At 35.3% G+C, this 26,820-nt stretch overlaps 1 protein-coding gene across 2 annotated transcripts in view; it reads left to right on the top strand.

The window, feature by feature from the left end:
• ORC5 (origin recognition complex subunit 5) overlaps nucleotides 1-26,820 on the top strand; it is an 80,671-nt gene that overhangs the window by 46,602 nt on the left and 7,249 nt on the right. The window contains exons 13-14 of one of the 2 annotated variants that reach the window (XM_042964892.1): nucleotides 22,914-23,026; nucleotides 24,833-24,912. In XM_042964892.1, the coding sequence (XP_042820826.1) occupies nucleotides 22,914-23,026; nucleotides 24,833-24,899 (180 nt within the window). In that variant the 3' untranslated portion in view covers nucleotides 24,900-24,912. Of the gene's footprint in view, nucleotides 1-22,913; nucleotides 23,027-24,832; nucleotides 24,913-26,820 lie in introns of those variants that run through there. The other variant, XM_007083933.2, reaches the window with a different exon arrangement.

Genomic DNA, 26,820 nt, shown 5'->3' on the forward strand with positions numbered 1-26,820 from the left:
CACAATAGATTTCTTAATTGGCACATAAAAACAATTCTTACCACATGGTATGAATGACTAGAAGATAAATGAATGATGTGACTAATATTAATGAAAAGCACTCACCTCAGATTTTGCAATGAGCATTTTGTTTTATGTATATTTAGGTTGAAAAATATGTAACATAATAACATTTATGTTATGGATGGTGGTAACTTTTAAGTTTTCATTTAAAGAAGACTTTGAGAACCAAAAACAGATATGTTCTCGACATTCTGCACCCTGAAGTTAGATAATTTTTGTATGTCAGAATTTATAGAAAATTCTTATCTACATTTATTGTGTCCTTGAAGAAAGGTATTCTAGTTGGTTATTAGGCTATGTAAATAATAGCTTAGCTAGATTGGTAGCCTTAATGCTGTTAATTTTAAAAATCTAATTCAGTTTTAATCTGTATTACAGGGATTTTTTTTCATATATATTTTTAAAAAACTTTGCCTGAAATTACTTTTTAAACTTTTTTTTAATGTTTATTTATTCTTGAGAGAGACAGAGCACAAGCAGTGGAGAGGGAGACAGAGGGAGACACAGAATTTGAAGCAGGCCCAAGGCTCTGAGCTGTCAGCACAGAGCCTGATGTGGGGCTCAAACTCACGAAACATGAGATCGTGACCTGAGCCGAAGTCGGACACCTAACCGACTGAGCCACCCAGGCACCCCTGAAATTACTTTTTAATCAGACTTTGCATTTTGTTAATAGCTTTCTACATACACTACATGACATTTTTGTTTTGTTTCTGCTCTTGCAATAACTGTGAAACAGAAAACAGGTATTATGAACTTTTTATAAGGAATTGAGCCTTAGAGAGGTTAAATGATATTCTCAATATGACACAATGAATAGATCTTTGAGAACCAAAGCCTAGAGAAGTGAGGCAGACAGTTCTAAACAGAAAAGGAAGGCATTTGCATCACATGTGATTGTACTTCACAGATGCCCCAAAATTACCTTGTTGGGGAATGGAAAGAAAGATAATAAGTGGGTTTTTTTCCCCCTTCAGAGAACTTGTAATTTATTCTAGGAGGGAAAAAGCATGTACATAACAATAATGCTATAAGACTGTTAAATGGATGCTAGATGGTGCTACTGAGAATTTTAGAGCAGAGAGAGATCACTTTTGGATAGGGCAGGATGAGAGAAAGATCACTTCACAGAAAAGGCACAAAATGGAGCTGGGCTGTGTGCAACGAGTAGGGTTGTTTTTTCTGTAAGGATTTCTAGTTTACATAAGTGATACGTGTTTATTGTACAAAAATGAGAAAATAGATAAATAAAAAGAAAAAGTAAGAGAGAAAGCAGACATCTTACTTCCAGTGAGTAGCATCCAGTTAGACTAGAGATTTAAGGGGGGGGTGATAGGAGCAAAGGTGTGGGACTAAGAAAAAGCTAGACACGTTCGTGAACTGTGGCATCGGTTTCATTGAAAGTGGATGGTGCTGCATAGTAGCAGTGGTAGTAGTCACTGGAGTTGGCAGCCAGTAGTCTAGTTCTGCCACCACCACACATCGTGCCTTGCTGTTGCTGCCTTATGTATCGTACCTTACGTTGGTAGAGCAGTCTTGCGCATGCTAAGTTAATTGTTATAAAGGAGAAGGAACTGAAGCTCAGAATGCCTAAAAGATCTGCCCAAGATCACACAGCAAGTCACTGGCAGCATCCAGATTTAGATGCAGCTTGTCCCCAGAAGTATGTCTAGGTTTATAGGGATAGACAGTCCAAAGCACCAGGAGGTTGCTGATGTAGAGATTTACTACTCTGAGGCTTTGATCGTAGATAAACAGTGTCACCAGTTTTTATGCTTTCAACAGTGTCTAATGTAATTAAGGCGTAGATGTATCTTTATGTTTTTAAGGAAGTTAATTTATCTTCAACCTTAAACACCTAAACAAATTCTTGTTCTTTATTTTTTCTCACTAGCAGTAATCAAACTGGCAATTTTGTATGTTTAAAACATGGTTTTAAATGAATTTGTGTTCATTGGATGACAGCTCATTTAGGACTTGATCTCAGTGATTCCCATTTGGGATACAAAGGGTGAGGGAACACAGATGGATAGATATAACTAACCCTATTTGCTTGGTCAGTGAAGTAGCCAAGAAAGTCAAGTAACATACAAACCCTGTTTAAGAACAAAATGTGGCTGAAATCACATTCAGAAAAAGGGTATTTCTCCTACATGCTTATTTTTTTCCTTCCCATGGATTCCCAGATCCTTTTGTATTTTCTCCTTTTCATTCATCAACTATGCTCTTGCCCATAGGAATCACAGTTTACCTATGCACGTTTAATTTTCTAAATGAAAAAAATAGGACATTTGTATTGGCATTGCTTACTTGATATGGACACTAGATGGCAATATTGCTGCATTCTAGCTTTAAGATGCACTAGGAAAACCGCTTTGACTCCTTTATATAGTCTTTCATGTTTAGAGAAATCTGTTAATTTCAAAAACTGGTTTATTTGAACAAAAATACAATTGCCTGAAGATGGATAATGAAATATGTGTGTGTGTGCACATATGTGTACACGTTCATGAAAATGTAAAGATTGGTAAAGAATTGTGTTGCATAAGTATTTTCCACTTAGAAGAAAGTTATTTTCTTTTGGCTGTAATGTGTCTATATGAGATGATAATGTATTATTTTTCTACTCCCTTATTCTGTATCCTTTAAGGATTTATTTTATAGTAATGTGCTGTTACATGTTACATAATTATTTAATAACTTTTTACATATGGTAAATTGATCAAGGGGCACCTGGGTGGCTCAGTTGGTCTAAGTTCGGCTCAGGTCATGATCTCACAGTTGGTGGGTTTGAGCCCCATATCAGGCTCTGTGCTGTCAGCACAGATCCTGCCTTGGATTCTTTGTTTCCCTCTCTCTGCCCCTCCCATGCTTGTTCTCTCTCTCTGTCAAAAAAATAAATACAAATTAATTAAAAAAAAAGGAGAGGCTTGATTCTACTCCTGTTAAAAAAAATTGATCAAATGTGGCATATATGTTCATGATTTCTTGACGTGAAATTTTATTTCCATTGCAAGATGTCAAGTCCAGTTAAATCTAATCTGTAAAAAAGCTATAAAAATAGTAGGTTAAGGAATCTTTTTTTTTTTTTTTTTTTTCAACGTTTTTTATTTATTTTTGGCACAGAGAGAGACAGAGCATGAACGGGGGAGGGGCAGAGAGAGAGGGAGACACAGAATCGGAAACAGGCTCCAGGCTCCGAGCCATCAGCCCAGAGCCTGACGCGGGGCTCGAACTCACGGACCGCGAGATCGTGACCTGGCTGAAGTCGGACGCTTAGCCGACTGCGCCACCCAGGCGCCCCTTTTTTTTTTTTTTTTTTTTTTTTTGTTAAGGAATCTTTAAAGTTGTTAAAATTCCAGTTAAGAATGATAATCAAATTCATAATGGGATTAGTAATAGTAGTACTGTAATTGTTATTCTTCTGAATATGTTCTTTATCAAATTTTAGACAAAATTCTATTCATTAATCTTTTAGTCTCATAACTAGGTAAAATAATATTACCACATTCAACATTTTACAATAGATTAATGCTCAGATTGATCAAATCGAAACATGGTTTTTAAATTTTTCTGAGACTTTCAAGTAAGTTTAGGCTTTTGCAATTTAATACAATCTTGTAGTCAGGGACGTGGATCATTTAAAAAATTTTCACTGACCTAAAACAAATATATCTCTTATATATGTATCTGAGCTTTGTGAATGGCAAAGCATTAATTCTGATGTTTTCATTCTTTGTCAGTGTGGCTAGAATGGATAAACTATGCCATTTAAATACAGGAAGTGGTCAAGGTTATAGGTATTACTTTCAAATTTTAATTTGATTAGATATGTTATTGAAGACCACTTATCTTTAGAATAGATACTACTGAATTGTCTTTTTTTCAGAAGCATATGAAAACCAGTTATGCTTCTTCATCTTCTTTTTCTTTGATGAAGAATGGTAATTTGGAAATTTTTTGCACCGTCTTGTTCAAACTTTTGATATTTCTGTGTCTTCTCTTACTCATCCTTGCCCACCTCCTCCATAGTCTTGTAGTTAGGTGAAGATAGTGGGAGTACAGTTGTTTAAGATTGTGGCCATGTGTATCACTTATTTTAAAATATTAAGCCATATTGCCTTCTCTTTTCCCAGAGATAAATTTGCTGAAGAGTGTATTTCTGAAATTATTGGTGTAGGTTTTTAAAGTGACTTTTATAAAGGAAAGTTATATTTAAAAATTTAAGGACATTCAATTATACATATATTACATATTATCATTGATCTTATTTGATCAGTTAGCATTTTGAAAAATTATTTTTAAAGATAGTTCACTGTAATTCCACAATTCAGGAGTTTTAAAATAATATAATTATTATATTGCTATATTATAAGAAACAGTGCACTCTAAATTAATGTCAAGAAATAGCCGAAAGATATGAAAAGGAACATACATTGTTCCTTTAAAAAATAGTTCTAGGGGCACCTGGGTGGCTCAGTCGGTTAAGTGTCTGACTTCTACTCAGGTCATGATTTCCTGGTTCGTGGGTTCGAGCCCTGCATTAGGCTTTGTGCTGACAGCTCAGAGCCTGGAGCCTGCTCCTGATTCTATGTCTCCCTTTCTCTTTGCCCTTCCCCTACTCATGCTCTGTCTCTCAAAAATGAATAAACGTTAAAAAAAAAATAAAAATTAAAAAATTAAAAAAATAATAGTTCTATGTGCCATACTGACAAATTGATTTTTTTTGGTAATTAATATGTAATTTCTGAATGGCTTCCTATTTAGGTGTGCATAATTTGATAAGGAAAAGATTAAATTAAAATGTCCTTATAAATTGGGGCACCTGGATGGCTCAGTCGGTTGGGCACCTGACTTTGGCTCAGGTCAGGATCTCACAGCCTGTGAGTTCGATCCCCGCGTCGGGCTCTGTGCTGACAGCTCAGAGCCTGGAGCCTGCTTCAGATTCTATGTCTCCCTCTCTCTCTGCCCCTCCCCTACTCATGCTCTGTCTCTCTCTGTCTCAAAAATAAATAAAGAACATTTTTTTTAATGTCCTTATAAATTTATTATCATTTTTAAGAGTATAAAAAAGAAAAATCTTGAGCAAAGTATAACATACAGGTATATTTTTTTAAAAAAAATACACATTTCCATTTCTACTTTCTTTGCTTTTTGAACTCATGTCATGATGCCTTATACATACTGGAATATATTTGGACTATATTTCTACATCAGTTTAATTTTTTGGTCATGAATCAACTTGATCTTTCCCCACAAAGATTGCATTAATTGCAGTAGCATTTAGATAACTTCATGCTTTCTACTCATTTAGTTGTGGTTTATAAGCTCTACAGGATATATTTAATAATTTTGATAATTTCCAGATAATTATCAGTCAGAATGCAGAATGATAATTTAGTTATTTTACCTGTGCGAGTTTTCTGAAGCAGTGGCTTCACCTCTAATTTATCATAGCTGGAAGATGTTTTTGCTGTACTTGTTAGGACTGCTAACCTTTATTCAACCAAAGCCAGATTTTTGGCATTTTTCTTCAAATATAGGTAGATGTACAGTAAATTTGTATAATTTCCTGCTTTTTTAAAGTATAGAAGGGATTTTGTTAATATTATTTATTTCAAAAACATTTAAAAATAAAAATTTTAGGAGCGTCTGGGTGGCTCAGTTGGTTCAGCGTCTGACTTTGGCTCAGGTCATGATCTCACTGCTTGTGAGTTCAAGCCCAGCTTCCGGCTCTGTGCTGACAGTTGAGCCTGGAGCCTGCTTTAGATTCTCTGTCTCCCTTTCTTTCTACTCCTCCCCTGCTTGTTCATTCCCTCTCTCTCTCTCTTTCAAAACTAAACATTAAAAAAAAAAATTAACAAACGTGTTTGTTGAATCTTTCCTTTTGACATGCCTTGAACTTAGTGTTGTGGAACATGATTGTTTTATACCTGGTCATAATTAAATTTTGCCAATATCAAATTAAATTTAGTTGTAAGTAAATTAGACTCAATTAGTTGTGTTTATTGGTATCAAACAATCCCAATTAAGACTTGAAACTTGTTATGGACAAATAAGCAGTGTATTATATTCGGCTTATTATAAACTAGGTGGCTCTTAAAAAAGTCAAATGGGTATATATCAAATGCTTGGTGATTGTAGATTATACTATTACATCTCTCTTTTATATACAATATTTCAAACTATTTTTGTAAACTTTTAACGAAAACTACTTTAACCAAATAAACTGATTTTATAGATTTTACTTATAATTAGAAAACTTCTTTACCTTAAAAAAATTAGTTTGCATATTTTATAATATTATAGTTGTTTGATACATATTTTTACAGGAAAAGTAATAACATTTATTAAATACTAGGTAGTCTCCTAGCATCAGAAATCATAGTTGATGAAATACTATCCCATAGACATACTGATTAGATAAGAATTTGAACCTCATAAACATAAAGAGTAATGTCCTAAAATCTAGCTATAATATATTATGAAGCGAGTTTAAGTATCATTATTTTCTATTTCTATATATTAAAGGTAGCGAAGAAAACAGACAGTTTTCCTGAAAATAGATTCTCTGCATAGTAGAGTATTAGAAGATATGAAAAGCTATTTTTTGGTGATTTGTCTGTGCTTCATTTGGCTTGTAATCACATTCCAGTGTCTCTGTTATATCCAACTTAAATACTTGATGCTATTAACGTAAATTATATAAATCGCAGAAAATATCTTGAATGCTAACATTTTCTAATAATCTTATTATGTTTTTTTAAACCACAACTGAGATTGTGGGACATTTCATTGCAAACACGGTTAGGAGGCTTACTTAATGTCTGCTTCACTGATGAATATAAGTCAGCAGGGGTGCTGTTTGACTGAGGCAGGCCCTTCTCTAGCCTTGAAGAGCCTGACTGCCATGATGCTTAGTCTCCACTGGTGCAGTAAATTAGATTCTCGAATCCACTACTACCCCTAATGTGGATGTATTACTATTCTGCCATCAGGCCTCTCTGTAGTAGGTGCTTATTTCTGCAGATTTTTAAAAAACTGTTTAGGGATGTTTCATATTTCAAAAGAGTCAAGTTACTTTTGTGGTAAAGAATACTAATATAATCATTACCAAAGATTAAAAAAAAAAAAGGGCACAGTATATTTTACTCTATTACCCAGGTTGAATTTCTTGTCATCTGTAAAAGAATAGTGTTTACCCCTACACTACTCTTCTCATGTCTTCCCTAACTCTGGTATTAAATTTCTTCAGTGTAGCTCCTTTGCCTTTGTGAATATATCAGCCCAGCAGTAGGCATTTTTATTGAACTCTAGAAAAATGGAACCATTGCTTAAGGGTGACATGTAAAATACTGCCTAAGGGATAAAAAAAATGCATAAATTATGCTTTCACCTTTTGAGTAAAATAATATATTGGTACCTTATTTTTGTAGGCAATATTTTATAACTACCTTTCTCAAAGCTTAGTAGTGCCTCTAATAAGTATACCAAATATATACCCTTTGTTCACATTTTGGGGGCAAATGCATTCAACACCAATAAATTTTATTTGGCTTGGCAGAATTTTTTGCTGAAAACACAAAGGAATGTATGGAAATGTGCCTTCGCATGCCTATTTAAGAGAACCTGTATTGTTAATATAGTGACTATTATAGGCAAATGCATACCTTAATTAGAGCTTTATGACTAGTTTGTCTTAATGAGGAAAGGAGTTTCAATAAGAATAGGTTAGGAGTTAAATGATTTGGAAAAATCTACATCATGGAAATGTGTGCTACATATTAAAATACTTTTACAAAAAGATGATTAGAAGAAGCGTTGATGCTTAAGGGGTTTTCCAATGAGAAATTGTCTTGATTCCTTGTCAGCTCACAACTAATTAGAGTCTTTGGGAGGACGTTGGCCTCACCTGCCCATACAAAGACATATTTCAGTAGCTGATGCTGCAGAAAAGTCCTTATCCTTTCCCCTAGGTGAGAAATTGGGGTTCTCAGTGCTAAGTCATCCATAGAACCTAATTGTTCCCTCAACTTGGACTCTCTGAATGTGTAGTTAGAATTGAGAGTAGTCATGCCCTATTGATAGTTAGGAATCAGAAAGGGAAATAAACTTACCCTGAACTGTCTTGTCTCCTCCCTTAACTTCAAATGCTGTGTGTCTGCTGACATCTTTTCAGTTCTGTATTTCTAGCCCTTATCCTAGCTCTGGACCCTAATTGCCAACTGAACAGTCATACATCAATATGCTGTGGTCATCACACACTGAATGTATCCAAAACAAAAATTATTCCCTAAACCTCTTTCTGTTTTTTCAGTGTTACCTAGATTTCAGAACTAATTATTTATTTATTCAGCCTTTAACAAAGCACATACTTTGTGGTATGCACAATGTTAGGTGCTAGAAACACAAAGATAATATAGGTATTTTTTAGTTCAATGGAGAAATCATCTCTGAATGATTTTGTCTCCATTTACTTGGTCACCAAGTCCAATCTATTTTTCCTCCTAAATACAGATGGTTCTTGGATATATTCCTTTCTTTCCCCATTGCCATGACCTTAAATCTATATTTTCTTTGTCTCCTAGACTATTGCACCATTGTCCTAACTGGTCTCCCTGTCACCAAGTACTTTTGAATTTATCTTCCATACAGTCGTCAGCATAAATCTTAAGTAAATTTGATCTTGTTTTTCTGCTTACATTAAAAAAAATTTTTTTTTAATGTTTTTATTTATTTATTTTGGGAGAGACAGAGCACAAGTGGGAGAGGGCAGAGAAAGAGAGAGGGAGAGGGAGACACAGAATCCAAAGCAGGCTCCAGGCTCCAGGCTCCAGGCTCCGAGCTGTCAGCACAGAGCCCAATGCTGGGCTCAAACTCATGAGCCGTGAGATCATGACCTGAGCTGAAGTCACACGCTTAACTGACTGAGCCACCCAGGTGCCCCTCTGCTTGTACTGTTTTAAATGAGTTACATTATCTGTAAAATCGTTTCTCCATTCCATAGCATTTCCTGTAAGTTTCTTCACAAACTGGCCCCATTTTCTGCCACTTCCTACACCATTCACAGTAAGCTGTTTCCTCTCTGAAAGCACAACCAGTTTTTCCTTTATATTGTTATATGTGCTTTTCCCCTACCACTGTTGAGCTCTCTTTTATGCTTTGTGATCCACACCCCCCAAATGCCATTTCTCAATTAATCCACATTTTGCCTCCCTCCCTATTATTCATTCTCTTCTCTATAATCAGATAGTTGTGTTTGTACTTAACCACTCGCATCCCTCTCATAATTGTGTTATTACCATTTTATTATGTGTTTATCTTCTCTGATATCATGAACTCTTTGAGGTTGCAAAGACCTTGTCTTCATTTTTGTGTCCCTCACATAGTGCCTTGAATGTGAGATTCACTCATTGAATGAATGGTTTCCCATTCTCTTAAGCTTGCAGTTATGGTCTTCTTAGAGACTAAAGATTTGCAGTCATTTGTGTGCTGATTAAGTTCTAGGGATTATAGGCATTATTTTTAGTTCCTCTATGTAAAAACGTACATGCCAGTTTTTGTTTATCTGAGCATAATTGGAGACTAATAGTCCACTCCCCACCTTTTTTTTTTTTTAACTAAAAATTCCAAAGATGAATTTCCAGAGATGATGATTTTAAGTTGAACAGCTTTGACAGCATTTACCTATCGCTTCTATTGCCGCGCTTATCATCTCCACCTCATGTGTGGAGAACTGTCAGTTGAACTCTCTTGATGTATGCCACATGCTCATGAACTATCACGTCACCTGAAATCAGATCAAATGTGCTTGTTGGGTTGTGTGAACCTCATGCATTAACATATCATATGTTAAGTTCTTTTATTTAAATAATTTAATATGTTTCAAGTTATAAAGCTCCTCCAGGACAAACAGGACAGGGTATTTCACAAATCAATTGACATAGATATCAACCTATGAAAGTATAAAAATAATGAGCATGTTAAAAATTAATTACAGTTGTAAATTGATTTCCTTTCGTTGGCAGAAGGAACATAGTTTATTAGCCCAGGAGCAGGTTCACACTGTTTTAACATCAAGCACTTCCAGCTGAAGCTTGTTAGTGACTGCCTCTCAGATTAAGGAAAAAAAAACCTCACTGTGGTACATGAACTCCTCTTGTTAAGACATAAATAATCAGCTCATCCCCTACATGGATGAGAACAAAGAACATAATAGTATACAGAGCAAAGATTAATTAAGTAAATATTGCACGACCCCATTTAAGATGTTAATTAAAAAATATCCAAGTGTAAGGAGGTGTTCACTTTTAATTTTTCTTTGTGAATGCCTCTGTCATGACATAGGTGCTATTCACAGGAGAAAAATACATACTTTGGCACTTGAATTAGGCAGATTGATTATTTTAAGCTAAAGTAAAATAAAATTCTTTGTGGTTAGTATGTTGCTAATGCATGAAAGCTAGGGAAATAACATTCTTTTTTGATCGTAAGATGCTTCAGAATTTTAGGGGTTTTGTTCATTAAAAAATTTTTTTTTAAATGTTTATTTTGAGAGAGAGAGAGACAGAGCATGAGCAGGGGAAGAGCAAAGAGAGAGAGAGAGAGAGACAGAATCTGAAGGAGGCTCCAGGCTCTGAGCTGTCAGCACAGAGCCCGATGTGGGGCTTGAACTCACAAACTGCGAGATCGTGACCTGAGCCGAAGTCGTATGCTTAACTGACTGAGCCACCCAGATGCCCTTTGTTCATTTTTAAACCAAGGGCTAAAAACCAGAAATTTTATTTTGAGGAAAAACATCGGTGGCAACATATGACTAAAACTTAACACTAATATTAATTAGTTCCCAAAGCTCTTTTTTCCCCTTTTCTCAAGTTATGTCCGTATCTTCAGCTAGATCCTGACTTATATTATAGTCCCCTCCACCTTTTTTTTTTTTTTTTTAACTTTATTCTGTATTCCTGGCACAAAATCCAAATCCTGACTTGGAAAAACCGACTCCCTAGGCTACTTTCATGTTCATTTGAATTTCATTCATCTAGATTTGAGCTTGACACAATAGACAAGCAGCTGTGGAAGACAGTACATAGTCTCCTAAAATCTGGAAATTATTGGCAAAAGAATATGCTTTAATAGGTAATAGAAACCAAAAAGTGGGGGTAAATGATTTCCATACAAAAATTTAAACTTACTTAAATAATTAAAATGACACTTCTTGAGAATGATTTCAATGTTTCAGGAAACACCTTTCCATTACTTTTGCTTTTTAAAAGTTTAATGTTTATCCTAACTTAATTTTTTCAACTGTTACATGTTTTGTATGATTTAGTGTCATAAATTTTTCTGTAAATGATCTTTAATCCACAAATGTATAAGAAATTTTGCATTGGGATACCGTTTTTAACATTACCTAATTTTAGATTTTAAGAAATCATGCAATTTCCCCACCTTAAATTATCTTTTAAAAATTAAACCTTAAGGGGCTCCTGGGTGGCTTAGTTCGTTGAGCGTCCGACTTTGGCCCAGGCCCTGATCCCGCGCTTCATGGGTTCCAGCCCCGCGTTGGGCTCTGTGCCGATGGCTCAGAGCCTGGAGCCTGTTTCAGATTCTGTGTCTCCCTTTCTCTCTCTCTGCCCCTCCCCCACTCTGTCTCCTGAAACAAATTAAAAAATAAATAAAAATTAAAATTAAACCTTAAAAGCAATGATTTTATATCTAATATAATGTGCAGTCTGATTTATGGAAAGTTAACATTTCATTAGGTTAATAAAGTCCACTTAATATTTTACTTTGGTGAATCACACCCCTCACATCTGATCATTTGTTCACATGTTTGTTGAATAGTAATTCTCAAGGCTGTTACCTGTATCCCTAGGGCAGGACATTTGCCTATGTGGACATATTTCTTTATCCTTTCTGCTACAGTTTCATTAAGGTCTTTGTTTTGTCTGTAGTGGTTTTCCCGCTGGGTTTCTAACTTATGGCATATTCACAGGACCTCCTTCCAGGGTGTAATGCTTCTAGAGTTATCATTTTACTCCTCTCTTCCATAAAGCTTTCTTGAGTCTATCCCAACAAAGTGACCTCTTCCCTGGGTACTGTAGCTCCCTTTTGGGGGTAGTGTAAGAAATCTGGGCTTTAGATTCAGATGGTATTCAAATTCAGTGGTGCTCTTATAACTGTTAGCTCAGTGACCTTGAACATTTACCTCTTTGAAGTTGTTTCCTCATCTGGAAAAAGAGGTTTATGTTAGTACCTAACTCATGGTGGGATTGTTGTGAGGACTGAAGAAATTAAAGTGCCTACCACAGTGTCTGTATTTATAATCTATCAATGCTGTATCTGATCTGTAGAGCTGGGACTCAGTAGTAGGTTCCAGTCCCCATATCACTAATTACCCATGGTATCTAATATTAACCAGTCCCATGGCTCTCCCCCACCCACCCTCAAGTTTTGTCCATATTCCCTGCTAGATCCTGAAGGAAGAAAGGAATGCCAGGTTACATATGTGTCATTCTCAGAAATTTGGAAGGACTCTAGAAGAAAAGATAAAAGTATTGACTGGGGTCTTTAGTACAGTAGTTAATAACTCTTGGCAGACCACCTTGTAATATTCATCAGCACCCAAAGTGAGGCATTATTTTGGCTAAACATTTTTAATATGTTAAAGATTCTTAAGACTTAATATGTTAAAATTCTTAATATGTTAAAGATGCTTAATTTAAAATTTATTTTTGGAACTCTGAAATGTTTTTTTGTAAATCTCCAGCATGGTATAGGTGTTGTATTCTTTTTCACCGGGACTTTTAGAGTAAATAATTTTGAAACATCTGCTAAAGTGCTTCAACATATTTGTTTGGGGTGACTGACCAGGGACTGATAATGTCATTCATCCTTTTATGATGTCTGTTTTCTCATCCGTAAAATGAAGCATTGATCTCCAAAGTTTTCAGTACTGATGGATTAGCTCAGAATTTTATTTTATAGTCATTTTTATATTGAAACATTTTAGTTTTTAATAAGTTTGAAACATTTGGTTTTTATAGCCCCCACATAACTGAAAAACCTTCACAGTTTTAAGATCTAGAAATAAAAAGTAAAATTTGGGAAAATGTAAATCCCAACCTGGGATTTGCATAATAATAGTTTTGCTGTTATAATTTTATGTTCTAGAGAAATAAGCTGTACAAGCCACAGGTTTATAGCAACTTTGTGAGGACTTTATGGGCCCAGAGCATGAAACCAGCAGCTTTAAATCCTTTGTTGCTGAACCACAAGTCGTAACTAATCATCTAGCTTTCAATAAGAAAATCTGTAATCTATATGCTTTTTAAAATCAACACAGACTCACCACAGCACCATATCAATGTTGAAATAATTAACATCTCTTACTTGCCCATTTTAAGCAATATTTTATCAAGTTGGTTTAAATCCCTGTAAATATGAGTCAAAAACTGTTTTTATTTCTCTAAGTAGATACCTAGCTTTGTAGGTACTTAAACATTTTGAGAACAGATTTATTCAGGCAATTTATAAAGTCTTTCTCAAAGCTCTCTATATATTGTGTATTTTATCAGTGTATTTATGTATGTATATGTGTTTTTATTGAGGTATAATTGACTACAACATTATCTTAGTCTCAGGTGTGGAACACAATGAATTGAGATTTGCATATATTGTGAAATCACTACAGTAAGTCTAGTTAACACTTTTCACCATACATAGTCATAATTTTTTTCTTGTGTATTTATTTTATTGAATCTTCTATATGTATTTTTTTGGAGGTAATTGGGTTATTGTAGATTTGCATGTAATTGTGAGAAATAAAATGGAATCTCTTCTCCTGTGTGCCCTTTATTCAGTTTCCCCCCAAGGTAACATCTTACAGAATTATAGTACCACAACCAGGAGGTTGACATTGATACAATCCACTGATCTTATTCAAATGTCCCACTTTTACAAATATTTATTTTTGTGTATATCTGTGCATACTTGCTTACGTGAAATTTTATCCCATGTGTAGGTTTGTATATCCACCACCACAGTCAAGATACAGACCAGTGACATCACTCCAAAGACCCCTATTTTATAACCACACCTACCTCCTTCCTCCCCCCTCTACCAATCCCTGGCAACCACTAATCTCCATCTCTAAAGTTCTATGAATTCAAGAATTTTTAGAAACAGAATTATATAGTATACTGTTTTGAGATTGGCTTTTTTCACTCAGCATAATTAACTCTTTTGAGATTCATCCAAGTTTTTGCATGTATCATAGTTCATTTTTTTTCTTCATGCTGAGAGGTAGTCCATGATAGGGATGTACCACACTTTAACCATTCACTCATTGAGGGACATGTGGGCTCTTTTCCATTCTTTGTTTTGTTTTGTATAGTTTTGGTTTTGGCTATTACAAATAAAGCTACTGTGAACATTCACGTACAGGTTTTTGTATGAACATGGAATTCTCTGGGATAAATGCCCAGTGGTGCAATTGCTGATAATCTAATAATTGCATGTTTAGTTTTATAAGTGATATCAGTGTTTTACCACTTCCAGTGAAGCATGGTAACCTTACTTCCAGTTAGACCCCTTTTCTTTCTCCCTTTTAAAATATTACTGTCTTGAGTATCAGGTTGGTGGAATAATTTTTAATCAGAGATGATATAGAACACTCACAAGGAGATGGTCTATTTGATTTATCGTATTTCTGCTCTTTCCATTGTTTTGTCTTATTTCTTGATGCCCAAGGTTCCTCCTTTTATCGTTTCCTTTTTTTGTTTAAAGAACTTACTTTAACCATGATTTAAAGGCAGGTCTGCTAGTGACAGATTCTTTAGTTTTCCCTCATATGAGAAGCTCTTTATTTCCACTTTATTCATGAAGGATAGTTTTTTGAGACATAGAACTCATAATTGCCAGTTTTGTGGTGGTAGGATTCCTGTTCCAGTCAGGGAAGAATAGACCTGCCTGGGTAGCTTTCTGTTCTGGATTGGGAATTACGGGGTGCTAGGCCTGGGTTACTTTGTGCTTTTGGGTGGGGAGTCATAGGACTCCCTGCTTTTATATTGTTCCTCTAGTCCTGGGCCCATAAGCAGTCTGCGTTCCCCTTTGCACCTTTCAGAATCCTCCTTTGCTTGCTTCTTATTGTTTCCAGGGTGGATAGTTGTCCAGGGAAAGATAGTAAATATGAATCGATGCCATCTTGTCTGGACCAGAAGTTCTCCTGTATTTTTATTTTTTTATCTTTTCTTTCCAGCCCTACTTTCTAGGCTCTTTGTTAGTATTTGTTTATAAAGTATATTCAATGGTAGGGGCACCTGTATGGCTCAGTCAGTTAAGCATCTGACTCTTGGTTTCGACTCAGGTCATGATCTCTTGGTTCATGGGTTCAAACCCCTTGTTAGTCTCTGCACTGACAGCATGGGACCTGCTTGGGATTCTCCCCTTCTCTGCCCCTCCCCTGCTTGTGCTAACTCACTCTCTCTCTCAAAATAAATAAACTTTAAAATATATATATATATATATATATATATATATATATATATATATATATATTCAAAGGTAATTGCAAAGTTGAGTTGCATGAGAAGCCTACTGTAAATTAGTGCTAAGTTTTTTTCAGTATCTTCAAATATATTTTACCATTATTATTTAGAAAGTTTGTCTCCAATAAAGATTAAATTCTTCTAAGACATTAATTTTATTCACCGCAGTATATTTCAGTTTATTCTTTGCTAGAAACAGAGCCTTACCCAGAATCACTTCCTGCATTTGGGGCGTTAACAATGGGAATGATTCTAACAACAGGATTGGTTGCTGCAGCAGATAGGAAAGACTCTGGTCCCATCTCTACCTTATGCATGCACGTGCATACACACAAAACTGAGACACTGTAATGCATCTGGTCCCGAGTGCCTTCACTGTCTAGACTTCTGCCATATTCCCACCAGCCATATCAAACCACAGGTATTAATGCCAACCTGGAGGTACGATTTCACTATGTTGTCACGAACATTTAAACTTGTGCAGGGAAGTAAATCAGTTTTTTCTGTGGTCCTGTTTATCTCTGAATGCACAGTACCTAGAGCAAGTCCTCAAGAGTTTTGTGAATATACAATTAGAAACAAATATTAGATAATTTTTAAGAATTGGCTAGTGGAGAGGAAGGTGGATATTCTTGAACTTTATGTATAGAAATAATTTTCCAAAGTTTCATGTGCTTTTTCCTACAAGTTTTCATTTAGGTATAAGTTCATATGTTTAAGATTCAAAATGTTCACCCCACAAGTTAATCTTTGTACATGATTTTTGTCAGTTTTACTCTAGTAATATTTTAATAAACTGGCAGAGTACTTTTAAATTGTTGGTACATTTGTACACTGCTTTATGTAATGTTCTCTTAAACTCTGTGTGTCTGTTCTTTTTGTTCATATGATAAGGTTACAGAATAAAAAAATCTCTGAAATTAGTAATTTTTAATTTAAAAAAATCACATCCTAATTTAATTGCTTTATTTTGGTTTTGGATTTTTTTGTGTATTAGTTTTTCCTGAATCCTACCTTCCCCTCCTCCCAAAGTTGAGCAGTCATCTTATTAACAGTTTGGAAATACCTTTTGGCTGCTACATCTTGAAGTGATACTGTTTCCTTTGCAAAATTTACATGATTATCCATGGAATTCTGGTAATGATTTTCAGGGGCTCTCTGGTTCAATTTACTGCCTTTGGAAATTTGTTGTAACTAATGTGATAAAAGTAATAAAAGCGTAGGCTATCCGAAAATATTCTTGAAATTCTAACTTAAATAGATTAAAGACAGATTTTTGTGTTTCTTTTGAAAAAATGCATAAAAGTAATTTAGCATACAATTTGAGTTCAAGGATTAAGTATATGAGGGTATTTGAATCATATGAAAGTAGAAGTTATAAGAAATATAAGGAGATGCCACTGGAAGAAAAAGGTAATTAATGTTTTTTTCTATTTTAAAAATACTAAAAAAAAACCTGTGTTTAATAATAAGGAAGATTAATGTGTGAGTTTCAAATGGCTATTACTAACCTACTTTAGCAAATGAATCCCTTACAGAAAAATAGAAAAGATTGAAGTTAATGAATATATTTTGCTACAAGAAACTATGTTAACTCTTCTATATATCCATAAAATTTCAGGCCCTTTCTCATCATGATTCCTACCTGCTTCCAAAATAGGAAGGATAACAAGTTTGCCTTGGTGTTCAGTAATACTTACCCCATCCCTTCATAGTAAAGATCTCAAGTAACTCATCTCATAAGAGATACGAGCACGCAGGGCCTGCATGTTCTCATTAAGTGAACCTTTCTTTAAACTGCTTTTAAAATCAGGTTTTATTTGTGTTGATATACCTTTGTGTTTCTTTTTAGTGTTTGATGTATCTCATTCTGTCCTTTGACTTTTCACTTTTCCATATTCTTCTGTTTTAGAAGTATCTCTCCCAAACAGTAGATAGTTGGATTTATTTTTTTCAGTCAGTCTTTGTTTTTTATTTGCAGCAGTTAGCTTACTTATGATTACTAATGTAATTTTGTTTATATCTATGATTTTATACTTTCTATTTCACCTACCTATTTTTGTTTCTTCTTTTCTTTTGGATTATTTTTATAATTCAGTTTTTCCTCTTTACTAATGTAGAAGTACATACTCTTGTTTTTATTGTCTTAGTTGTTATTCTAAAAATTATAACATTCATACTTATTGAAGTCAAAATTTAGTAAGTACTTTTACTTTTCTCAGATACCACGGGACCTTAGAACATTTTAACTTCATTTTCGATACTCCCAATTTACATATTACTGGTATTGTGCACTTTACTCTTATTTTTATTAATTAATTAATTACTTCTCATGTTTATATGTTTTGAGAGAGAGCATGAGCAGGGAAGGGGCAGAGAGAGAGGGAGGGAGAGAATCCCACATGGGTTCCGCACTGTCAGCACAGAGCCCAGCTCAGGTCCTGATCCCATGAACTGCAAGTTCATGACCTAAGCCAAAATCAAGAAGTGGACACTCAACTGACTGAGCCACCCAGAAGCCCTGATCTTATTTTTCTCTCCATAATGCATTATTATCATTTCTGCAGGCAAATTCATTTAGATTTACCATCATATTTTCTATTCTCTTTATTCTTCATTCCCTCTTGCATTTCAGACCTTTTGATGGGATCACTTCCCTTCACCTGGAGGTATGTTTTAGGAATTTCCTTAAGTAGGGATCTTTTGGTAGTAAACGTTTGGTTCTGGTTGGAACTGTGTTTAATTCATCTTCAATATTAAAAGATTTTTTTCTGGGTGTACAGTTCTGAGTTATTTTCCACCATGTATTGAAGATACCTTTTCACTGTTGTATGGTTTTCATCGTTCTTAAGAAATCTGTAGGTCCAACTGCCACTTGTTGGAAGATACTGTGTTTTCTTCTCTAGCTATTTTTTTTAAGTTTATTTTATTTCTTTTGAGAGAGAGAAAGAAAGCAAGAGAGAGGCAGAGAGAGAGAATCCCAAGCCTGAGGGGCTCAGTCTCATAAACTGTGAGATCATGACCTGAGCCAAAATCAAGAGTCAGATGCTCAACTTACTGAGCCACCCAGGTGCCCCTTCTTTTCTAGTTACTTTTAAGAACTCCTCTTATCTTCTGTGTGCTACACTTTCACGATGATGTATCGAGGTATGGATTTGTTTTGATTTCTCCTTCTTTGGATTTATTTAACTCTTTAATTCTGTGCTTTAGTGTTTTTTCATCTCCTCAAATGAATTTCCATCCATTATCTCTTCAGATATTATTTGTGCCCCATTTTGTCCAACTCTGTTTTCCTTCTAGATCTTTGATTAGGGGTATGGCCTTTGTCTTCTCTATTTTTTAACCTCTTTCATATTTTCCCTCTTTGTATCTCTTTAGTCTGCATTTTGGGTAATTTCTTCAGAACTGTTCTCACATTCCTTAATTTTCCTCTACATCTGGCCATATAATTTTTAATTGGTTATGTTTTTAATCTGCAGGTAATTTTAAATTTTATGTTTTCTAAACAAGTTAAGCATGGTATATTTTTCAGTAAGCTATAGGAAATTCAGTGTTTTTAAATAATAGTGTGTTTTAACTAAATGAATGGGCTGTTAGAAAATAAACTCATTTAATTTGAAGTTGAAAAATAATGCTGATAGGTAGTAACAATATAAATAATACCTCATATTACCGAATACTGTGTCCCAGGCCCTGTGCTAAGTGCTTTACACATGGCCTCATTTGATCGGCACATCACTATTTCACGCATTTTTAACAACCAACTTAATCATTTTTGTTTCAATGAACTTAATTCCTAAACTAGGTAAGTGGAAACTCTTATCTTTTGTAAAAATGTTGAATGACATGATTTGTTTTTTTACCTTTCATTAACTTTATTCATATGCATATAAAATATTACTAAGAAAATCATAACTGAACTGTGATCACAGCTAAGAGAGCTAACGTCTAATGAGTTGTATTAGACTGTTACCTCATCCAGTGAAGATATAAGGAAAAGTAAAACTGATTCAAGGCAGAAAGCACTTACATGCTTTTCAGAGGTTTTGGAGTTGTAGTTAGGAAACCTAAATCCTAGCCATTTGAGTTTCTGGTACCATCCAGTCATTATCACTTTGGGCAAGTCAGTGAGCATCTCTATTTCCACATTGGTTAAATCAATCATCTGAACCTAACAGTTTTCTGATGCAGGGGTTGGCAGACGTTTTCAGTAAAGAGCCACATTGTAAATATTTTAGGTTTTGCAGGCAAGGAGGCAAAATGGAGGCTATATCATGTAGGTACTTATGCATGAGAGAAGACTTTTATCTCATTCCATCTTGTTTGCCTGGCGTGAAGTCAGTACATTTTGTGGGTATGTTTTGTGCTCACTTGCCATCGACTGGAGACATTTTGAGGACAAAGAGAGAAGAGGCCTGGCAGCCTGGACAGGCAGGGTGACAACTGTGGTCAGTTCCATTCTTTGTCACAGTGACATTCAGGTCCCTGTGCACTCTTCTTTCCTCCTGGAGAACCCAGTTGTCTCAACAAATGTCAAGGGATTGCTTAGTATACAGACCATATCCTGTGATTTCCAGAAACCACCCCCCCCAAAAAAAAACCCCAAATTTAAAAATACTGGAAAAACTTCATGAGCTGGAAATTAAAGAAGAATTCTGGGGTGCCTGTGTGGCTCATTTGGTTAAGCGTATGACTCTTGGTTTGGGCTCAGGTCATGATCTCACAAATGCTGACAGTGCCGAGCCTGCTTGGGATTCTTCTCTCCAACTCCCCCTCTCTCACTCTCTTTCTCTCAATAAAATAAAATAAGCATTAAAAAAAAAAAAGAATTCTAAAATAGCTTTGGAGCTAAAGAAGAAATCAAAACAAATTAGAATTGGAGTATATAACTACTTTCAAGATAGTAGAACAAACAATAGAACGGAAGAGTATTATAATTTAGTGCAATAAAAGACAAGAAAGACACAGAAGAACAAATAGAAGGGTAGACGCTCTGTCGGTTAAGCGTGACTTTGGCTCAGGTCATGATCTCACGGTTTGTGAATTCAAGCCCTGCACTGCGCTTGCTGTTCTCAGCACAGACCCTGCTTTGGATCTCCTGTCCCCATCTCTCCCTCCCCCGCTTGTGCTCGCTCTCTTAAAAATAAATAAAACATTTTAAAAGTTAAAAAAATTTTTGAAAAGAAAAAAGAAAGGTTGACATACAGTGGTAGAAAGAAAAATTTTAGAACATCATTACAATAAAGGCAAATGAGCAAGGTAAAGACTGTCAGACTGGCTATAAAAAAAAATTGCACTACATGTTGTTTACATGAGAACTATCTAAAACTAAGAAAATTAAAATTTTGCAGGGTGCCTGGGTGGCTCAGTTGGTTAAGTATACAGTTTTTGATTTCAGCTTAGGTCATGATCTCATGGTTTGTGAGTTTGAGCCCTGCATCCGGCTCCGCACTGTCAGAAGGATTCTCCTTCTCTCCCTTTCTCTCTGCCCCTCCTCTGCTCACGTTCTGTCTCTCAAAATAAATAAACTTTAAAGAAAAAGAAAATAACAAATTTGAAAGGAAGATGGTATAAAAGGAAAACATTATCACCTAAAAGAATGTTGATATAGGTATATTAATATTAGAAAAAAATACACTGTAGGTCAAAGACGTTACTGAAGAAAGCGACCATTAGATAATGAAAAGGTTTAATTTGCCAACAGAACAGTGATTTTTAAGTGTATGCATTTAGTAACAGGTTCAAAAACATAGAGCAAAAACTAACAACTACAAAAAGGACAAACTCCTCAAAATGGGAGAATTTTAATTCCTTTTGTAAATTGTGATAGATGAAATAGGTAAAAAATGGAGTATGTAAGATTTCAGCCATGTAAATAAGCTTGATCTAATAGACTTGTAAAACAGTGTATAACAGCTGCAGAATATAGAACTCTTTCAACACAGAGAACATTGATAAAAAGATTTCAAGACTTAACCTAATTTGTGATATTGAATTAGAAATTAAAGTCTTAACTTTTTGAGTGCAGAGCTTCATATTTGGATATATTAACACAAAGTGTTTTTCTAATTAGCAAAAATTTTTCGTATTTGCTAAATATAGAATTTTCTGTATATAAAATACTGTGGTATCTACCATCTGTTCATTTTTTAATTTGCTAATAAAGCAATGACAGCTGACTGAACACTTCCTAACACTTTTCTCCTAAAAATTGTAATGGGAGGAGACTCCAGTCTGTATGGTGTAGTAGGATGAGCAGGGACTCTAGATTTGAATTCTTGCTAAGCTGCCCACCAGCTCTAGGATCTGGGGCAAGTTACTTACCACCTCTAAGGCTCATCACTAAGTGAGTGTAACAGTGTCCACCTTCTAAGGTTATGAGGAATAAATGAGATACTGTGTATAGAATACTTGGTACCAAGCAAATCATTACTGCTATTACTGTTTTTAATCACTCATGGAATGTTTACCAAGCATCTGTAAAGTTTTAGTCTCAAATTAAGTATTTTTAATTCCTAAGACTTGTCACTAGGTATTACAGGTTTTAAAAAACTCTTATCCCTTCAGTTGCCATGAAGCAAGTCTCCAAATCTTTTCTTGTTGCCATTGCTGATCTCTTCTCCTATTGTCCAGGAGATGAGAAGAAATAGGGAGAAGAGAATGGGCTGCTCAAAGAATTTCACCTCTTGAATCAGCTTTCTTTCTTGGATTTTATCATACTTAATACTTTTGTTGGCCTTACAAATGTGACATTGTCTTATATTTTGATTTGACCTGTCAGAACGCATTTTTGTTTCCACCAGCACTAATCCTTCTGGTATTTTTCTGACTACCCAATTGGTGATCAGTTTTAAAATAAGACTAAGCCTAGGCCTGAAGGATGTATTTATCTCTCATTTAACCAGCTACTGCACTCTAAAAAAGGCCCACATCCATATTGTAACTGCTCAATTCTCAAGGCAGTACAGATTTGGTATTCTGAGATATTAAGATAGAAACCCCATAAAATTCTGAGTAGAGGAAGAATGTGCTTTATTAGTATATTTTAAAGGTTAGCAATTGTGTGAGTCATTAATGAAACAAAGCTGTCTCTAATGGAACCCTTAAAGCTTATTGTTAGCTTAACCAGGACGTTAAGTATATGTACAAATATCTGTATACAAATTCAAAGTTATATTCTTTGCAGATTTTCTTATGAATTCAGTTATATATCTTTACCACAGGAGCTGTAAAATGTTTTAGAAATGAGGTCATCATGTAATCCCATTAAAACATCTCATAAAAATGTTTTCTTATTTTTAGATTACCTCTCTAGTGACCCTTCAGCTATTAACCCTGGTTGGTCACGACGATCAGCTTGATGGACCAAAATACAAATGCACTGTATCTCTAGATTTCATCAGAGCTATTGCTAGGTAAGCATAGAATCATCATTAATGTAAAATGTCTTGAATTATGTAAATGATACACTAAATATAAAAATTAATGTTCTTCCTAATGTAATGTCATTAGTCATTTAAGCAAGAGAAGATCATTTAAGTGCCAAGAATGAAAAAGTTTCACTGTACGATGAACCCTCTTATCAAATTTACAAATGACACAAAATTGGGAAAATTAGCTAATATATTAGATGGCAAAAAGGAAGATTCTGAGAGACCTTACCAGACTGGAATAATGGTCCCATAGCAGCAATGTAGGATTTAATGGACAATTGACTCCAAAAAAACCTCAAATGTACTAAAACAGGATGGGAGAGACCTGGCTTAAGTCCTGAGCATTTTAGCTGGTGTCTCATTCAAGGGAGGTAATAGGTCTCCTGTGCATTGCCATAGGCAGAACAAATCTGTTGTGCTGTCCTGTGCTTGGCGTTTTAAGAGGGGCTTTGACAAGTGGGAGGTGCCGATGTTGCGGGGAGAGGGCAGGAGGAGAGTGGTGGAGTGAGACACCATGTCTCATCCCTAAGGGATGAGAGAAAAGCTTTAGGAAAGATTTGGTAACCGTCTCAAGTATTTCACAGCCTTTCATGTACAAATGGATGAAACTAGTTATGAGTACTTCTAGAATTTTAGAAGTTCTAGGGAAGAAAGTATGTCTGTCAAAACGAGAGCTTCTCAGTGGCATCTAATGCTGTGGACCACTCTCTTTTTTAAAACTCTGTTTTCTTAGAGCCCATGATTCCAGTCTTCTGGTTTTCCTCTTTATTCTTTGGTTGTGTTTTCTAAGGCTTTTTTGCCAGTTTATCCTTTCCACCTGACCTTTAAACCTAGCTGGTCCTTGAGGCTAGGCTCTTTTCTCTTTTCATATTGTACTTCTTCCTTAAGCAATTTTGGCTATACCCATGACTTAACCATCTCTATATTAATAACTCCCCAGTTTTTAAAGGCCAGACCTTTTTTTCTGATATTCTTGACCTTTATTGGATGTTTCTCAGCTCTATCAATATATTTCCAAAACTGAACTCAGGAATTCTAACCTCTACTTCTGCCTACCAACAAAAAGGAATGTTCCACTTTCCTCCAGGATTCCCTATTTCAGTGGTTAGCACTGTAGTCTGCCACATGGTGCTGGCCTGAGACCTGGGAGTCATTCTTGACTTTTCTCTCTCCCACACTCCCAGCATCCAAGCATTAGTCCTATTGATTACCAAGTCCCTCCTATATATCTCAGATTCATTCACATATACTATTTGTTACCTCTCTAGACCAAGCCACTATCATCTTTTCTCTAGTAGCCTCCTAATTGGTCTTCTGTCTACTCTTATCCCCTTAGAATTTGTTGTCCACACTATAGCCAGAATGATCTTATAAAAATATGTCATCCTCCTACTTAAAAGTCTTCAACGTATCTTTTTGAATTAGTGTTTTTGTTTTCTTTGGGTAAATACTGCATAGTGGAATTAGTGGATCATATAGTATTTCTATTTTTAATTTTTTGAGGAACCCCTGTACTGTTTTCCATAGTGGCCGCACCAATTTACCTTCCTACCAACAATGTTTGAGGATTCCCTTTTCTCCAAATCCTTGTCAACACTTGTTACTTCTTGTATTTTTGATACTAGCCGTTCTGACCAGTGTGAGGTGATACCTCATTGTGGTTTTGATTTGCGTTTCTCTGATGATTAGTTGAGCATCTTTTCACGTGTCTGTTGGCCATCTACATGTTTTCTTTGGAAAAGTGTTCAGATCCTCTGCTCATTTTTAAATCTCTTTTCATCTTTCTAGAAAAATCCATCTTTTAATCCTCTGCCTACTTTTTAATTGGATTGGATATTTTTTTGGTGTTGAATGATGTAAGTTCTTTATATATTTTGGATATTAATTCCTTATGAAAAAATCTAATTAGAAAAGATATATGCACCACTATGCTTATTGCAGCATTATTTTCAATAGCCAGGGTATGGAGGCAGCCCAAGTATCCATCAATAGATGAATGGATAAAGGTGTGGTACATATATGCAATGTGATATTACTCAGTCATAAAAAAAGACGAGTTCTTGCCATTTGCAATAACATGGATGGATCTAGAGAGTATAATGCTAAGTGAAATAAGTTAGGCAGAGAAAGACAAATACCATATAATTTTACTTATGTGTGGAATCTAAAAAAGAAACACTTTAAACAAATTTTTTTAATGTTTATTTTTGAGAGAGAGAGAGACAGATTGCAAATGGGGGAAGGGCAGAGAGAGAGGGAGGTACAGAATCCAAAGCAGGCTCCAGGCTCCAGGCTATCAGTACAGAACCCGATGTGGGGCTTGAACCTACAAACTGCAAGATCAAGACCTGAGCCCAAGTCAGACGCTTAACCAACTGAGCCACCCAGGCATCCCTAAAAAACAAACTCTTAAATACAGACAACAAATAGGTGGTGGCCAGAGGGGAAGTGGGAAGGGGATGAAGAAGTAAAAGCTTCTAGTTGCAAAGTAAATAATTCATGGAGATGAAAAATAACAGGAAATATAGTCAATAAGATGGCAGTAATGTTTGGTGATGGATGGTGACCTCACTTGTGTGAGCACTGAGTCACGTATAGAATTGTTGAATCAATATGTCTCGTACTCCTGAAACTAATATAACATTGTACATCAGTTATACTTAAAAAAAAAAAAAAAGTCTTCAATAATTTCCCATGACTCTTAGGATTAAAAAAAAACAGGAATCTTTAAAGTAGCCTACAAGACCCCAAGTGATCTGGCCCCTGCCACATCACTTTGTTGCCCAGGCCACATCTAGTACAAACACTGCTCTTGGTATTTGCACTTTAACCCAGCTGGCTTTTTTTTAATTCTTCATATTCACCATTCTGCTTCCCATCTTTGCAAATGCAGCACTTTCCAACTCCTCCACTCCTTTATCTAGCTAATTGGAGCTTAACCTTTGATGTCATTTTAAATGAAAAGTGTTCTTAAACCACCATCATCCCTCCCCCCCCTTCACACTATACAGGTAAACTGGTCTCATTCTTTTCTTCTGTTACTTATCATAGTTTTAATTAAGTAATTAATTCAATAATTAGATTTTATCTTTCTTTCTACCATATAAGTCCACAAAGCTCAAAGCAGAGACTGTATGTCAATCGCTGCCTTACCTCACACTTAAACACGATGCTTTAAAGTTAGTATGTGCGAAATATATAAATAGTACATATTTTCCTATAATGATTAGCAGTAAAACTTCTGATGAAAAGGAACCATTGTGGGCTTGTGTTTGGGGGAAGCAACAAGAAGGGGGCTAAAGAGACCGTTTCATTCCAAACTGAGGTATGGTGGAGATAAGAGATGGCAAGGATAGTTACCAAAGAAGAGGTAGGTGTGTCTGTTGCCGACACCTGTGGTAGAGAATGAATTATTAGATCAGAGGACACAACCTAAATGTTCAAAACAAGAGAATGGATCGCTAATTTATTGTATGTTCTTATTTTTGAAAAGTACTGTGCAGTTATTAAAAATCATACTTTTGAAGTTTGGTAAAAACATAAAAGTACTCTTGATACAGGCTTAAGTGAATAAAGCCATTATATATGGAGTTATATACACAAGAAAAGTAGGAAAACCTAAAGGAAGAGAGTAATGGTCAAAACTGGCAATTGCTGCCAGGAAATCAAACATCTGCTTTAATGATAAAACAGTCATTTGTAACTTTATTGGGAACACTTACAGGACTACAGTGGGTTAGAAGTCAGAGATTATAGTATTTAGAAGAAAATTGATG

The sequence above is a fragment of the Panthera tigris genome, chromosome A2, assembly GCF_018350195.1.
Source record: "Panthera tigris isolate Pti1 chromosome A2, P.tigris_Pti1_mat1.1, whole genome shotgun sequence".
NCBI classification, from domain to species: Eukaryota; Metazoa; Chordata; class Mammalia; order Carnivora; family Felidae; genus Panthera; species Panthera tigris.